The sequence below is a fragment of the Erinaceus europaeus genome, chromosome 20 (genome assembly GCF_950295315.1).
Source record: "Erinaceus europaeus chromosome 20, mEriEur2.1, whole genome shotgun sequence".
Lineage (NCBI taxonomy): Eukaryota > Metazoa > Chordata > Mammalia > Eulipotyphla > Erinaceidae > Erinaceus > Erinaceus europaeus.
The window spans coordinates 9790204-9806283 of record NC_080181.1 but is presented as its reverse complement, the minus strand read 5'-3'; the positions used below and the strand labels follow the sequence as shown (position 1 = coordinate 9806283).

General features: G+C 44.5%; 1 protein-coding gene across 1 annotated transcript in view; it reads right to left on the bottom strand.

Annotated features, from left to right (window-relative positions):
- SIAE (sialic acid acetylesterase) overlaps positions 1-16080 on the bottom strand; it is a 39969-nt gene that overhangs the window by 19527 nt on the left and 4362 nt on the right. The window contains exon 3 of the mRNA XM_007520690.3: positions 8499-8674. Coding sequence (XP_007520752.2) covers positions 8499-8674 — 176 coding nt within the window. The remainder of the gene's footprint in view (positions 1-8498; positions 8675-16080) is intronic.

Sequence of the window (16080 nt, the reverse complement as noted above, 5' to 3'; positions counted from 1 at the left end):
CCTTCTCTGACCCATCTTGGACAGAGCTAGAAGGAATTATGTTAAGTGAGCTAAGTCAGAAAGATAAAGATGAGTCATCATCAACAGAAGTTGAGAAAGAAGATCTGAAAGGGAAACTAAAAGCAGGATCTGACTAAATTGAAAGTAGGGCACCAAAGTAAAAACCCTGTGGTGAGGGGTAGACATGCAGCTTCCTGGGCCGTTGGGGGTGGGGTGGGGATGGGGGTGTGGGATGGGACACAGTCTTTTGCTGGTGGGAATGGTGTTTATGTACACTGCTAGTAAAGTGTAGTCATATAAATCACTAGTTAATTAATATGAGAGGGGAAAAATTAATTGTATGTCTCGAAGTTTTTAAAACACAGACTGAGTCTTTTTAATATATAGGCTGTGTATTTGATATGCAGACCATAGCCTAGACCAAAGCCTAGACCAAGTAGATCAGAAGCAACCAATGGCACAGCTACATAAAAGATACTGGGTACTGTACAGCAAACCCTAACAAAAGGACTTTTCAAAGTTAACCCAATTACCAAATAATGTGATGAAAACATTAACTATCCATTGTCTTTTTGAACCCTAAGACAGCAGGAACCTCACATCTCCACTATAGAGCCTATATTTCCCCCAGTCCTGGAACCTTAGGATAGGGCCCACTTTCCCGCATGCCTCTCCCAATCCATATCAAATAATATTGCATCTGCCGATCGCAACCTAATCAACGGAACGATTGCCACCTCAACATGCTTCAGCTCAGACTGTGTCCAGAGACTTCAGGTGTGGAATGACAACCCTTCAGCTTCATTACTCGGGTGAGACCTTTCCTTTCATAGTATTCTCCAATTCCATCCCAGGTGGTTCACTTTCTAACAAAGTCCCAAAACCTAGATATAGACCAGGTTCTGTGAGAGAGAGCATATGTTCACACATATCCATAAACAAGTGCAAACTATATACCTGAAAGCAAAAGTACACTAGAGTTTGCAGTGAGTACCCCCTAATACTTCCTCTCCACTATTCCAACCTTTGGGTCCATGATTGCTCAACTATTTGTTTGGCTTCATATGTTAACTCTCTTTTCAGCCACCAGGTGCCAGATGCCATCAGGATGCCGGCCAGGCTTCCCTGGACTGAAGACCCCACCAATGTGTCCTGAAGCTCCGCTTCCCCAGAGACCCAACCTACAAGGGAAAGAGAGAGGCAGACTGGGAGTATGGACCGACCAGTCAACATCCATGTTCAGCGGGGAAGCAATTACAGAAGCCAGACCGACCTTCCACCCTCTGTAACCCACAACGACCCTGGGTCCATGCTCCCAGAGGGATGGAGAATGGGAAAGCTATCAGGGGAGGGGGTGGGATATGGAGATTGGGTGGTGGGAATTGTGTGCAGTTGTACCCCTCCTACCCTATTATGGTTTTGTTAATTTATCCTTTCTTAAATAAAAAAACAAATAAAAAAAAGTGAATTCTAGGCAGAGAGAATATGTTTACACTTAACAATCAAAATTCGACAGAGTGTGACAGAAATTGGGATGGGATCCCCTGGCACAGACTGCGATTGAGAACCTAGCTGTACAGATACAAACAGATCTGTGCAAACAGGGCTGCCTGTGCAAATAAGGAACTGCAATGAAAGCATTCAAGAAAGTGCTGTTTTCCTTACTGAGGTCATACTTACTAACTCCCCACTTCCATGGAAAACTACTTTTTGGGGGGTTTGGCCTCCAGGTCTATTGCTGGGGCTTGGTGCTGCCACTATGAATCCGCTGCTCCTGATGACCATTTTTTTCCATTTTATTAGGTGGGACAGAGAGAAATTGAGAGAGGAGGGGGAGATGGAGAGGGAAAGAGAAAGACAAGACACTTGCAGACCTTCTTTGCAGCTTGTAATGCATCCCCCCTGCACATGGGAAGCTGCAGGCTCAAACCCAGATACTTGTACCTGTGCTTAATTGGGTACGCCACTGCCTGGCCCCCAAAACCATGCTTTCTATCAAGAGATCAATTATCCCATTTGCTTCATCTACTTATGCTCAGAGAAAGCCAGCTAGAGTTCAGTTTACCAAGTATTTAAAATTTAAAAAGCTTCCATGTATTTTAGAAGAGAAGGAAGCAAGAGTAAGTAAAACATCAGAAAGAAATCACGCAAAGATTTAGATTTTGAATTAGTAAAGTAATGGTGAAGGAAGCTGGGTGGTGACACACCTGGTTAAGTGCACATATTACCTACCACGCATAAGGATCCAAGTTCAAGCTCCTACTCCCCATTTGCAAGAGGGATGCTGCATGAGCAGTGAAGCAAGTCTGCAAGTGTTTTTCTCTTTCCCTCTCTATCTCTACCTTTCTCTCAATTTCTCTCTATCCTATGAAATAAAATAGAAAGAAAAGAAAAAGGGGGGAATGGCCAACAGGAGTGGTGGATTTATAGTGCTGGCATAGACCCCCAGTGATAATCCTGATGGCAATAAATAAACAAACAAAACTAGTGGTGAACATGAAGTGGATGTGTCAGATATTTCTAGCACAGGACTGTTTTAGTTACAGTATTTTGGCCTTTTTTTTTTTTCAAGAACACTATTTCGCTCTGGATTAGTTGGTGCAAGGAACTTCGGAGTCTCAGACATGAGTTTCTTTGCATAACAGTTATGCTATCTCCATCCCACCCCCACCCCCCCACTCACAGTACTTAGTAATCACTTTCAAAAAAGAAAGTGAAAAAAAGAGGAAAGAAACTATAAGTAGTAGAAGTTGTGGCAGCAAAACAAGAAGGCAGAGTTTGAGGGAGTCGGGCAGTAACACAGCGGGTTAAACGCACGTGGCGCGAAGCGCAGGCACCGGCATAAGGTTCGAGCCCCCGGCTCCCCACCTGCAGGGGAGTCGCTTCACAGGAGGTGAAGCAGGTCTGCAGGTGTCTGTCTTTCTCTCCCCCTCTCTGTCTTCCCCTCCTCTCTCCATTTCTCTCTGTCCTATCCAACAACGACAACAATAATAACTACAACAACAATAAAAACAACAAGGGCAACAAAAGGGAAAATAAATAAAATTCAAAAAAAAAGAAGAAGAAGGCAGAGTTTGTGAAAGGGTTCAATTTTGTGCATTTTTTAAGAAAAGAAATTCACTGAGGGCTGGCAAAGCAGTAATGTGGGCTGTGCGCTGCTTTGCCAGGGGCATGGCACCAGGCTCAAGTCTGACCCCCATTACACGGGAGGAAGTTTCAGTGCTGTGGTTTAACTCTCTGCCTATTTCTAGCTAAAAAAGAAAAAAGAAAAAAAGTCAAGGAAGGAAGCAAGAGGAAAATCTTTTTTTTTTTTTCCATTTAAAAACATTTTCTATTATCTTTATTTATTGGATAGAGACAGCCAGAAATCAAGAGGATGGAAGAGACAGAGAGACATACCTACAGCATAGCTTCACCACTCACAAAGCTTTCCCTCTGCAGGTAGGGACCTAGGGCCTTGTGCATTGGGATATGTGTGTGCAGCCAAGTATACCACCACCTGGCCCTAAAGAGGAAATTCATGAAAATCAAGATGTAGGTGCAGAGATTTGACATTTTAAATTTAAGTGCTTCTCAAACATGGGGAAACTGTCAGTGAAAGGCAGGAAAATAAAAGTCAACTTGAGAAGTATGTTTTAAAGAAAGAGTTAAGGGGCCGGGTGGTAGCACACCAGGTTAAGCACACATAGTACACAGTGCAAGAACCTGTACAAGCATACGGGTTGGAGCCCGCAGCTCATTGCCCGCAGGGGAGAGGGGGTTGTTTCACAAGCAGTGAAGCAGGTCTGCAGGTGTGTCTATATTTATCTCTCACTCTCTATCAACCCCTCCCCTCTAAGTTTCTCTCTGTTCTGTCCAATAAAAATGGAAAAACAAAAGGCCACCAGAAGCAGTAGATACATAGTGCTGGCACCAAGCCCCAGCAATAATCCTGGAGGCAAGAGAGAGAGAGAGAGAGAGAGAGAGAGAGGGAGAGGGAGAGGGAGGGAGAGGGAGGGAGAGGGAGAGGGAGAGAGAAAGAGTTAAAATAATTTTCCCCCGAATTTTTTTTTCTTTTTTTCCTCCAGGGTTATTGCTGGGGCTCAGTGCCTGCACCAGGAATCCACTGCTCCTGGAGGCTATAGTTTCCCCTTTTATTGTCCTTGTTGTTTTTTTATCATTGTTGTGGTTATTATTATTGTTATTGATGTCATCGTTGTTGGATAGGACAGAGAGAAATGGAGAGAGGAGGGGAAGACAGAGATGGGGAGAGAAAGATAGATACCTGCAGATCTGCTTCACCATCTGTGAGGCAACTCCCCTGCAGGTGGGGAGCCCGTGGCTCAAACCGGGATCCTTACGCCACATGCACTTAACCTGCTGCACTACCGCCCGACACCCTCCCCAGAATCTTAATCTCCTCCCTTCCTTCCATCCATCCATCCTTCCTTCATATCAGAGCACAGATTAAGGGCTAGGAAAATATGATGGTTATGCAAAAAGACTTATGCCTGAGGCACCAAAGGTCCCAGGTTCAATCCCCAGCCCCTAGGATCTTAACCTACTAAAGGAAACAAATAAAAGTATATAGGGATTTTTTTAGTGCCAACCACTCAAATGAAACTTAAATAAGATTCTTATTATAAGGCGCACCTTTGTTGTTAATATAACCTTTGACAGATTTAAGAATTAGGTAATTCAATATCAATTTACTGTTCTTATAATTTTCTTTTAAAAACTATAATCATAAATATATATATATATAATTATCTAAAGTTCACTACCGAAAAATAATGCAAAGAAAATCAGGCCCAGGAATCGGGCAGTAGCACAGTGGGTTAAGCACAGGTGGCGCCAAGTGCAAGGACCAACGTAAGGATCCAGGTTTCAGTCCCCGGCTCCCCACCTGCAGGGGAGTCCCTTCACAGGCGGTGAAGCAGGTCCGCAGGTGTCTATCTTTCTCTCCCCCTCTTTGTCTTCCCCTCCTCTCTCCATTTCTCTCTGTCCTATCCAACAACAATGACACCAATAACAACAACAATAAAACAAGGGCAACAAAAAGGGAAAAATTAATTAATTTAAAAAAAAAAAAAAAAGAAAATCAGGCCCAACTTTAAATGTGTGGAAGAACTTAAAACTACTTTTTCTGAGGTTCTGATACTGACTGAAAAGTACCTGGAGAAGACTGTGGTGGCTCAGCAGACGGAGCACATGTCTCCCTGATGGGAGGACCTAGGTTCAATCCCCAGTACCACACATGATGGAGTGATGCTTTGATCTCTTGCATCTCTCCCACCCCCCACACTCCTTTTCAGCACCAAGACCACACAGAGGTGTGGTCACTACTGGGCCAACTCTTTGATCCTTTTTTTCCAGATATAGAAATAAGGCAGAGAAAGCGGGAAAGGCAGCAAAGCACTAGAGCCACCCCAAGCGCCATGGCACCCCTAAGTGGTACCAGGACTCACACTCACACCAGGGCTGCAAATATAACAAGGCACAGGCCCAACCAACGGGTCTATCTTCTAGCCCTAAATAAGTAAATCTTTAAAATATTATTCAGTAATCTTTCAACAATATTTTAAGGCTCTACTGTATAGTTTAAACACACCTACAATACTGCTATTACACTGTCCAGCCCTGATTCTAATTTAAGTAAGTCAATGGTCTCCTTTACTGGTTTTTTTTATTATTACTGTTAAGTTCTACCAAACAGATGGAAAATAACAATAATGAGAAGCAAAGCACTAACCCCCAGCAACCTATGCAGAAATCCACTCTTTGTTTTATATAGTGTTTCTGTGGTAAAGTAGCATCAATACCAAAAAACACATGAGAGCTAAAGACAGACAGGACCAAGTCCTGTGCTTCAGCACTGTCTCTTTCTAGTACCTCACTTGCATGGCTTGCTTCCCTTGATAACTTCTTTAGTATCTTTTTTTTTGCCTCCAGGGTTATTGCCTGGGCTCAGTGCCTACACCATGAACCCACTGTTCCTGGAGGCCAATTTCCCCCCTTTTGTTGACCTTGTTGTTGTAGCCTTGTTGTGGTTATTATTGTTGTTGTTGATATCGCTCGTTGTTGGATAGGACAGAGAGAAATGGAGAGAGGAGGGGAAGACAGAGAGGGGGAGAGAAAGATAGACACCTGCAGACCTGCTTCACTGCCTGTGAAGCGACTCCACTGCAGGTGGAGAGCTGGGGGCTCGAACCGGGATCCTTACTCCGGTCTTTGAGCTTTGCGCCACGTACACTTAGCCCACTGCACTACTGCCCTGCCCCCCCCTTTAGTATCTTTTTAACCAGTTTTGCTTAAGACCTCACTCACAGTAGGATACAATCAGGACCAAAAGAGGAAAAAATTTTTGATATATAATGTAATATGGGTGGACCTTGTAAATAGGCTTTGTGAGACATGCCACAGAAGAAGTATTGTGTGAGTCAAAGTATATGGAATACCTAAAACGGGCAAACACACAGAAAGAAAGCAGGACAGATGTCATCAGGAGATGGAAGAAGTGGGTAGGGGGTACCTATTGCTGAGCAGGTATGGTGTATACATTGAGGGTGTTAGAGACCATTGAAAAATTTGGGGGACCAGGTGGTGGGACCCCTGGTTGAGCACACATATTATCATACCATGTGCATGGACCCCAGTTAAACGCCCAAGTCCTCACTTACAGGGGTGGGGGTGGGGTGGAGCTTCACAAGTGACGAAGCAGGTCTGCAGGTATCTCTCTTTCTCCCTCCCTCTCTACCTTCCCCTCCCCTGTCAATTTCTCTCTGTCCTATTAAATAAAGAGAGAGAAATAGAGAGCAAATAAAATAAAAGAGAAGGGGAGTTGGGTGGTAGTGCAGCAAGTTAAGTGCAGGTGGTGCAAAGCGCAAGGACCAGCATAAGGATCCTGGTTCAAGCCCCCAGCTCCCCACCTGCAGGGGAGTCGCTTCACAGGTGGTGAAGCAGGTCTGCAGGTGTCTATCTTTCTTTCCCCATCTCTGTCTTCCCTTCCTCTCTCCATTTCTCTCTGTCCTATCCAATAACGATATCAATAATAACTACAACAATAAAACAGCAAGGGCAGCAAAGGGGAATAAATAAAAAATATTTTTAAAAAAAGAAAGAAGGGGAAAGGAAAGTAAAAGGAAAGAAAAGAGGGAGCAAGTGGTGGTGCACCTGGCTAAGTGCACGCATTACAGTGCCTAAGTACCCAGGTTCAAGCCCCTGGTCCCTACCTGCAGGGAGGAAGCTTCATAAGTGCTGAAGCAAGCCTGCAGGTGTCTCCTTCTCTCTTCCTCTCTCTCTTCCTTTGCCCTCTTGATTTCTCTCTGCTTCTACCCAATAAATAAATAAAATACAAAATTTAAATAAAAATAGGTTAAAAAATAAGCATACATGGCATAGAGTGCAAGGACCCACATAAGGATATCAGTTCGAGCCCCCAGATCCCCACCTGCAGGGGGGTTGCTTCACAAGTGGTGAAGCAGGTCTGCAGATGTCTATCTTTCTCTCCCTTTCTCTGTCCTCCCCTCCTCTCTCGATTTCTCTCTGTCCTATCTAACAACAACATCAATGGCAATAATAACAACAAGGACAACAAAATGGGGAAAAAGTGGCCTCCAGGAACAGTGGATTCGTAGTACTGGCATCAAGCCCCAGCAATAAACCTGGAGGCAAAATAATAATGATAATAATAATAATAATAATGATAATAATAATAATAGAAGAAGAAAATGATTGCTGGGAGTGGTGGTTTAGCCATGCAGACACCAAGTTTTGAGTTTAAAAAACACCACTGAGTACACACAGCCCTTTATTTAATGACACTGAACTGTAGACTTAGCAACAGTAAAAGTGATAAACATGTTATATTCATTTTAGCCACACTTTTTAAAAGCATGTCTTAAAAATAAAGTCTCAGAAATAGCAAGTGATTTGCTCCATGTCATGCAAGCAAGGAAGAGCCCACACTCAGTTTTAACAGTTTTATCTCCTTGACCACAAAAGACAAGAGTATATTAGTTGTTCAGCATTAAAACAAAATCTAATTGTTTGGACTTCCTGGGCTCTCTCCAGAAGCTCATCTTCTATGACTGATCACCAGTAAGAAGAATAACCTACAGCATTCCCCTCAGACACTTGTGAATGTCTGGCAGCCTTTAGCCCAGGAAGGTGAGAAATCAGAGCAGTTCAATCCCATTACCACTTCCTCTCTACACTCCACTACTGACTGTGAGACCATAGGCAGGGAATTCAACGGTCCCACACATACTCTTCTACCTGTCACCCAATCACCCCACCACCATTGCCAACACTGCACTCAGTGAGCAGATTCCTCACCTGGGAGCTGTGAATAACAGGTTTTGGCTTATAATGTTAATTCAAATTAAAAGATTCAAAGCACTTATACCAGATCATGGTACTTGGTTAAACAAAGGATCCTAGTCTTTCTCTTCTTTGCCCCTCTCCTTTTTGTTTTCACCATCAACATTATTTATAAGCGCCAAGACTCTGTAAATTACCTGTGAGACTGTCATCTCCATGTTGCTTTGCCCACTGCAAAGCCAGACATCTCCAAATAGCACATCATGAACAAACAGGGTGCTGTTCATGTTCACAGTAGTCTGCTGTGCTGTCAGTTCATAGGGTCCGCCTGCCTTCATGGGATCTAGTATCACCATCCAGACATCAGAGTAGGCTGAAATAATAACAAGACTCAGAGGAATTAATCCATTAATTAAAACAGAATTAAAGCCCAATTCTGTCATGCACCAAGCTCATTTGTGGCTTTCTCTTGCCTCTGTGATAGAATGAATTCAAAGTGATTGAGACTGGCCTGATTACAGACACTCTGCAGCGTTCCTGTCCTTAATCTGTACTAATACCTCCTTACTTTCAAAACACTGAGAAGAAAAAATGCATTACCCAGTTACCATCGTAGATGAGATCAGGCAAAAATACAGCAGAGATCAGAATTCAAGATAATCTAATGAAAAACATGAAATAGAAATTCTTACAACATTTCAATATTAACAGAATCATAGCCTGAAGCATCTACCAGTGCCCAAGCCAAGGTATAATTATCCAGGCAAATGTGAGCACAGATTAGAGGAAAAAAAAAAAACAGTTCTAGGGGCAAGGGAGATAGCGTAATGGTTATGCAAAGAGACTTGCATGCTAGAGGTTCCAAAGGCCCAGGTTCAAACCACACCCCCAACAACCACCCTGTGCCACCATAAGCCAAAGTTGAGCAGTGCTCTGGTTAAAAATAATAACCATAAAAAATAATAACCATAATAATAATAACTATTTCTAATTTAGCCTCCCCCTTCCTGATGCCATAAATTCCCCCACCTCCTCCCATGTTGCTACCAAGGATTGACATGACAAGGGTTTCTGGGTTCTTTAACCCACAGGTAAACAAGTAGGGGGCAAGTGACATATAAAGTAGTCAGAAGCACTTAAGTTCTCTGAAGAAAGCCTTTAGGCTTGCCCAATTAATTGTTTTCACAGAGTTATTTACTAGACTTGAGGATTTTTTTTTTTTTTGGACGCAATCAGGGAGATGGAGGATATCCAAGTTTTTACCCTGTTTCAGAAATTCATGGCATATTCCCACAGAACCACCCCCCCACCACCTTCCTACCTTTCACCCACTCACCCTACCACCGCTGCCAACACTGCACTCAAAAACTTAAGGAAAACAGCTTCAAAACAGCAAAATTATCCCTGGGAGAACCAAACAACAGAAATGAAAGTGAAGATACAAGAGAGAGAAAGCATAAAATAAATAGAGAAGTGATCACTTCAGAATAAAAATTCTTGGCATAAAGCCAAACCACTTATACAAAGTGATTTCTAGTCAGATCCATGTAAATTCAGAGAGAGAAAGGTCAGGACTGGAAAAGGAGCAGCCTAAAGTGCTGACACCAACTTAGGAAAGGCAGGCTCCAGGTGCCTACTCCCTGTGCTGACATGCTGCAATGTTCTCTGAGCCGGTCCTCACAGGAACAAGACAAGTCCAGAGGCCCCACAGGACATCAGTGGAAGCTCCAAGCTTAAAGAACCGCTGGGAGTCTATGGGAAACAGCTCAGTCCCACCCACACCCGGGCACCAGGAAAGGGATGCCTGCTTGCTCCTCTCAAAAGCATAGCCCACTGAGCTCGTTCCTCCTATCCCTAAGAGGTCAATTAAACCCACAGCCAAATGTTCGCTATTGTCATTGCACCACCACAGGCAGGCAGGAACATATTAACTGTATCATTCACCTAAAGCAGGAGGTTCGCTGTTTGGGAAACAGTGGGCAGCAGAGTGCAGATTGTGTGGCCCAGGTGCGATGCGCTCCGTCTGCCTGGCTTCTGAGCAGGCAGACGCTGCAATCTGTCCCACTGCCGCCTTGCCAAGGTCTTTCCAGGCTTCTTGTTCTGACACATCTTCCTGGAGCTCTGTCCTTCTGCCACAACATGACTCACTTCTCACGCTGAGGTCGACTATTCACCAGGGCTATTTTTCAGAGTCCTACTACTAAACAGCCTATTCCTGGTAACAGCAGCTAATAAAGTGCTACACGCTGCCTCACACTGCAGGAAACGCGCCTGGTAAAGTGCCTGCATCTGAGTTTCTGGGAAGTTTTGCGGCCCAGCAGGAAAAAAGACAGTATCGGAACGAGGAGGCATCTGTACAAGTGTGGCAATTCTGTCCTATCAGGGATGAGTTTGTGCTAAGGCCTAAACTCTGAAGAGGCCAAGGCCTCAAGACATGAGCCTTATTCCCAAGACCTGCTGTCCTCTCCCCAGGAAGCCTCCCCATTTCCTCTCAGAACTCAGAGAACTTCCTTCTGTGATAGCCTCCTGGTTTGTTTCCTGTCTACCTCTGCTCCTTTCCCACTTCATAAAAGGAAAATGGACTGACACTGAAATGAGTGTGAAGTGAATGTTAGGTAAGGCGAGGAAACCAGACCTACTAGTGAGAGACCCTAAGGGTCAAATGAACTCACAAGCAGCCATTCTACATGACTTGGATCTGTGTAAGAATAAGCATGTGAGGGGACGGTGAGATAGCTCACCTGGGATGGCACCTGTTTTGCAACGCCCCTAGTACACCACAGGGGGGTACTGCAGCACCTGGGGAAGCTTTGTTGCTGTGGTGTCTCTGCCTCTCTGTGTGTGTCCCTTCTTCTATCGGTAAAAGTCATCCCAGAGCACTGAAGTCCCTTCAACAGCAAACACAAATAAATAAGCACAGTAGAGAAGCCCCTATGAAGGCTGTTTCTTAAATCAAGGCGAATGGTTTCAGCGCAACAGCCACCATGATTCAGCCTGTCAATGGAGGTCTGGGTGGTTAAAGCAGAGCTCACACAGGCTAACGCAGTCCAACTAGTTTTTAGAAACTCTGACCCCCCTTCGGGGTCGGGCGGTGGCGCAGCGGGTTAAGCGCACATGGTGCAAAGCGTAAGGACCGGCATGAGGATCCCGGTTCGAGCCCCCGGCTGGCTCCCCACCTGCAGGGGAATCGCTTCACAGGTGGTGAAGCTGATCTGCAGATGTCTTTCTCTTCCCCTCTCTGTCTTCCCCTCCTCTCTCCATTTCTTCTGTCCTATCCAACAACGAACGACATCAACAATAACAATAATAACCACAACAAGGCTACAACAACAAGGGCAACAAAAGGGGGAAAAAATGGCCTCCAGGAGCAGTGGATTCATGGTGCAGGCACTGAGCCCCAGCAATAACCCTGGAGGCAAAAAAAAATAATAATAAATTAAATAAAACAAAAAGAAACTCTGACCCCAGTCCCCTGGGAACAGTCATACAGTGAAGTTACTGGCCATGAAGAGTCGAGACTCACCATCCAGCTGGCTTCCTGAGAAGCTCAGGTTTCTTCTGGAGGAATGGCAGACACTCTCATTCACTCTCGAAATCTCCTTTCTTCTTCTCAGACAACAGAGAACAGCCTTGGAAGCTTCTTCACCACCCCAGGCCCAGGTGTCTATAGTTCTTACTTTGTTACTTTAACATCTCTACTTCCTTACATTCTCCATTCTAGGAAGTCTCACTTCCTTCCTTCCTCACAGTGGTACTAAGAGCTCTTTCCATGCACCACTCTCCATCGGACAAGCAGCAGAAAGTCACCTTTGCCCTGGGCTGTACTGACAAAGCAGACTCTCAAATCAACCAACGTCAGATGGATTGGCCTGCCAATATCCATGTCCAGCAGAGAAGCACTTTACAGCAGAGCAATTACAGAGAAGCAGTTCCAGAAGCCAGAACCTTCTGCACCCCAAGAAGAATTTTGGTTGACAGTCCCAGAGGGGGAAGATATGTTAAGAGAAGATAACCGGAAGGCCCTGAACTCCAACTCCATGAGGACCCAGAGAGAGAAGAGGGGAAAAAGCTCGGCTTCTCCTCACACTGACAAGCAGTGAAGCAGGTCTTCAGGTATCTATATTTTTTCTCTCCCTTTCTGTCTCCTCCACTCCCTAATTTCTCTCTGTCCTATCAAATAAAAAAAAATGGAAAGAAAAAAAAAAAGGAAGAAGTGATCACCAGGAGCAGTGGATTCATTGTACAAGCACTGAGCCTCAGCAACTGGAGGCAAAAAGAAAAGGAAATAGGGGGAGTCGGGCTGTAGCACAGCGGGTTAAGCACACGTGACGCAAAGCACAAGGACCGGCCTAAGGATCCCGGTTTGAGCCCCCGGCTCTCTACCTGCAGGGGAGTCGCTTCACAAGCGGTGAAGCAGGTCTGCAGGTGTCTGTCTTTCTCTCCCCCTCTCTGTCTTCCCCTCTTCTCTCCATTTCTCTCTGTCCTATCCAACAACAACATCAATAACAACAATAACTACAACAATAAAACAAGGACAACAAAAGGAAATAAATATTAAAAAAAAGAAAAGAAAATAGTGTGCAGGAGCTGAATGATAACTCACTCAGCAAAGCACATACTTTGCCAGGTATGAAGGGACCCAGCTTTGAGCCCTCATCACCTTGTGGGAGCTCAGCGGTACAGGGGAAGCTTCCCATGTGGCAGAGAGGTGCTGTGGTTTCTCTTCTCTAGCTATCCATCTGTTTTTCTTTTCCCCTGAAATTGGGTGGAGGAAGAGTTCACTGGCAGTAGTACACTGAGGGGAAGGAAAGAAGAGAGGGAGGGGAGGGACCAAGAGAGGGGGAAAAGAAAGTAAAGCAGCCATTTTTAAAAGCTGAATAGTATAATCATGTTGAGTGAAATAGGTCAGAAACAGAAGGATGAATAGGGGATGATCTCACTCACAGGCAGAAGTTGAAAAACAAGATCCGAAGAGAAAACACTAAACAGAACCCGAACTGGAACTGGTGTACTGCACCAAAGTAAAAGACTCTTTGGGGTGGGTGGTGGGGAGAATACAGGTCCCAGAAAAGGTTGACAGAGGACCTAGTGGGGGTTGTATTGTTATGTGGAAAACTGAGGAATAGTATGCATGTACAAACTACTGTATTTACTGTAGAATGTAAAACATGAATCCCCCAATAAAGGGAAAAAAATTAAAAGAAAAAAGAAGAAGAAAGTAAAGCAGCCCTTGTTCCCAGGAAATCACCACCAGGAAATCACCAATCATCCATGAGCCACTCAATTCCCTTTGGTGCCTGCTGGCTATTTTAACTCCAAATGATGCAGCATTTTCAGTGAAGCAACGAGAGCATTACCTGAACCTAAGCTAGTAAATCAGAAAATAGAGCTGAGGGAATAAGTTCCAGGAAGGTGAAGACTGTGCATTCTCAGGGTTCCTGGCTCAGTCTATCATACATAAAAAGTCTTCTTCTGATATCTATACAGCTGACCTCAAAACAAGTAAGCAGGTTCACTGTGGCTGCCAAGAAATTAGAAGGCTCACCGCCCCCAACAACTGCCATTTCTTTCTCACCATCACCACCTTCCCAAGCCCCTTCAAGTATTAGTCCTGAAGCAGCATAAAGGGAGAAAAACTAAAAATAATGTCTAAGAATATTTTTTAAACTGCAGTGCTATAGAATATTAAGCACTTTCTGTACCTTTCTCTACAGAATGATGTAGTCTCTGTGTCCCAATCCCAAGTATTTATTGGCAATGATAATCATCAAAATCTAGGAGATCTCATTTCTTCCATTTAAAACACAGCTGTTCTTTGGAATTCTATACAAATGTCATTTACTGAGAACACCACTTTTTATGCTTTGTGCTGTTCATTCCTAAAATGGCCAGAACACAAAACAGGAAGTACTGCTAGTCTCTTGAATTCTACCTTTTCAGTTCGGCCTACAAGTCACCAAAGCATTTAAATTTAACAGAAACAGCCTCTCCACCACCCTGTGCTTACTCTTCAGGAATATTAGCTTGACCCAATAACATTCTTACCACCTAGAATCCAGGAACTAGAAGGGTCTACCTTATTTCATCTATGCCTAGTATACAGTATTTTTAAATGACTACTGAGTGGAAATGATTATAAAGAACCCCTATCAGGGGGGTCAGGCGATGGCACAGCAGATTAAGCACACATGGCATGAAGCACAAAGACGGTCAAAACAATCCCGGTTCAAGCCCCGGCTCCCCACCTGCAGGGGAGTCATTTCACAAGTGGTGAAGCAGGTCTGCAGGTGTCTTTCTCTCCCCCTCTCTGTCTTCTACTCCCTTCTCCATTTCTCTGTCCTATCCAACAACCAACGACATCAATAATAACCACAACAATAAAACAACAAGGGCAACAGGAGAGAGAAAAAAAAAAAAGCCTCCTGCATCTAGCGGCTTCCAGCTCGGCTTCTCCTCACACTGACTTCTACATTTTAGTTTATTTATTTATTTTCCCTACAGGGTTATTGCTGGGGCTCGGTGCCTGCACTACAAATAAATTGCTCTTGGAAGCCACTTTAATGGATAGGACAGAGAGAAATTAAGAGGGGAGGGGGAGGTAAAGAGGGAGAGAGAAAGATAGACCCTTGCAGATCTGCTTCACCACTTGTGATACGAACACCCCCCCCAACCCCCACAAGCAGGGAATTGGGGTCTGGAACCAGGATCCATGAGCAAGTCCTTGTGTTTCGTATTATGTGCGCTTAACCTGGTGTGCCACCGCCCGCCCCCCCCCTCGTCTTCTCCATCTTTATCTCATCTAGACAGAGGCCCCATTGCAAGACCTCTCTATTCAAGAGGCTGCTGACTCCCATGTTCTTGCACACCTTCAAAGCCACTGACTTGGGTCTAGTCCTTGTTATCTATTGCCTGAGTGCGCTCCCTAACAGCCTGCAGACAGGTCCTGCCACCTCTAGAGTGGGGGGTCTCATTCCTCTTCCACAGAGATTGCCAGAGTCAACCTTCTAATGTACACAGATGACTGTGTTTTGTGCTGTTTCAGATCCAACGAAGTGTCCTGTTGTCCTCAGCAGTGAGAGTTTCATCACTCATTTCCAACCTTGTCTCCTGTCACCCATCATCAGCATGAATCCGTGTTCCAGACAAACTAACTGGTCAGCCACTCTTCAATGCACATCCACTTGTGCTCCAGCCTTGGCCCAGGGAAATCCTCTCCCAAGTCTGCCCAGCTCATCTTTCCAGGGGAGCCCAGTCAAAATTAACTACCCCTACCAAGCACTCCCACCACATCTGCATTTCTGCCTCCACCCCTAGCCTATAATTTTCACTAGGGAACAGACCACATTTCATTGGCTAGCCACTACGTCACCAATACCTGTCACAAGAACTGGCATAAAACAGACACTCAGTAAATATTTGAGTGATGGACTAAGTAGTCATAATCACAGCAAAAATAAGGTCATACTTACTCAGCACTTTTTACATGACAATGATCGTAAATACTACTATTATTTCTACTTTATAAACAAGAAAACTGTGATACTGCAATGTGAAGTAATGCGTTCAAGGTTATACTGCCATGACGTGACAGAGAGAGGACCTGAACCCAGACAGTGAATGATATAGCCTGGGTTCTGGACCATCGCCCAATTGTATCTCTCCTTTACACATGAAGCGGATCCAATGTCACCCGTTCATCCTGAGTTAAGTGCTTGTTCTTTCTGTCCTATGCTCCCTTGTATATGCATCACAGCATCTATCACACTGCACTCTATGGTC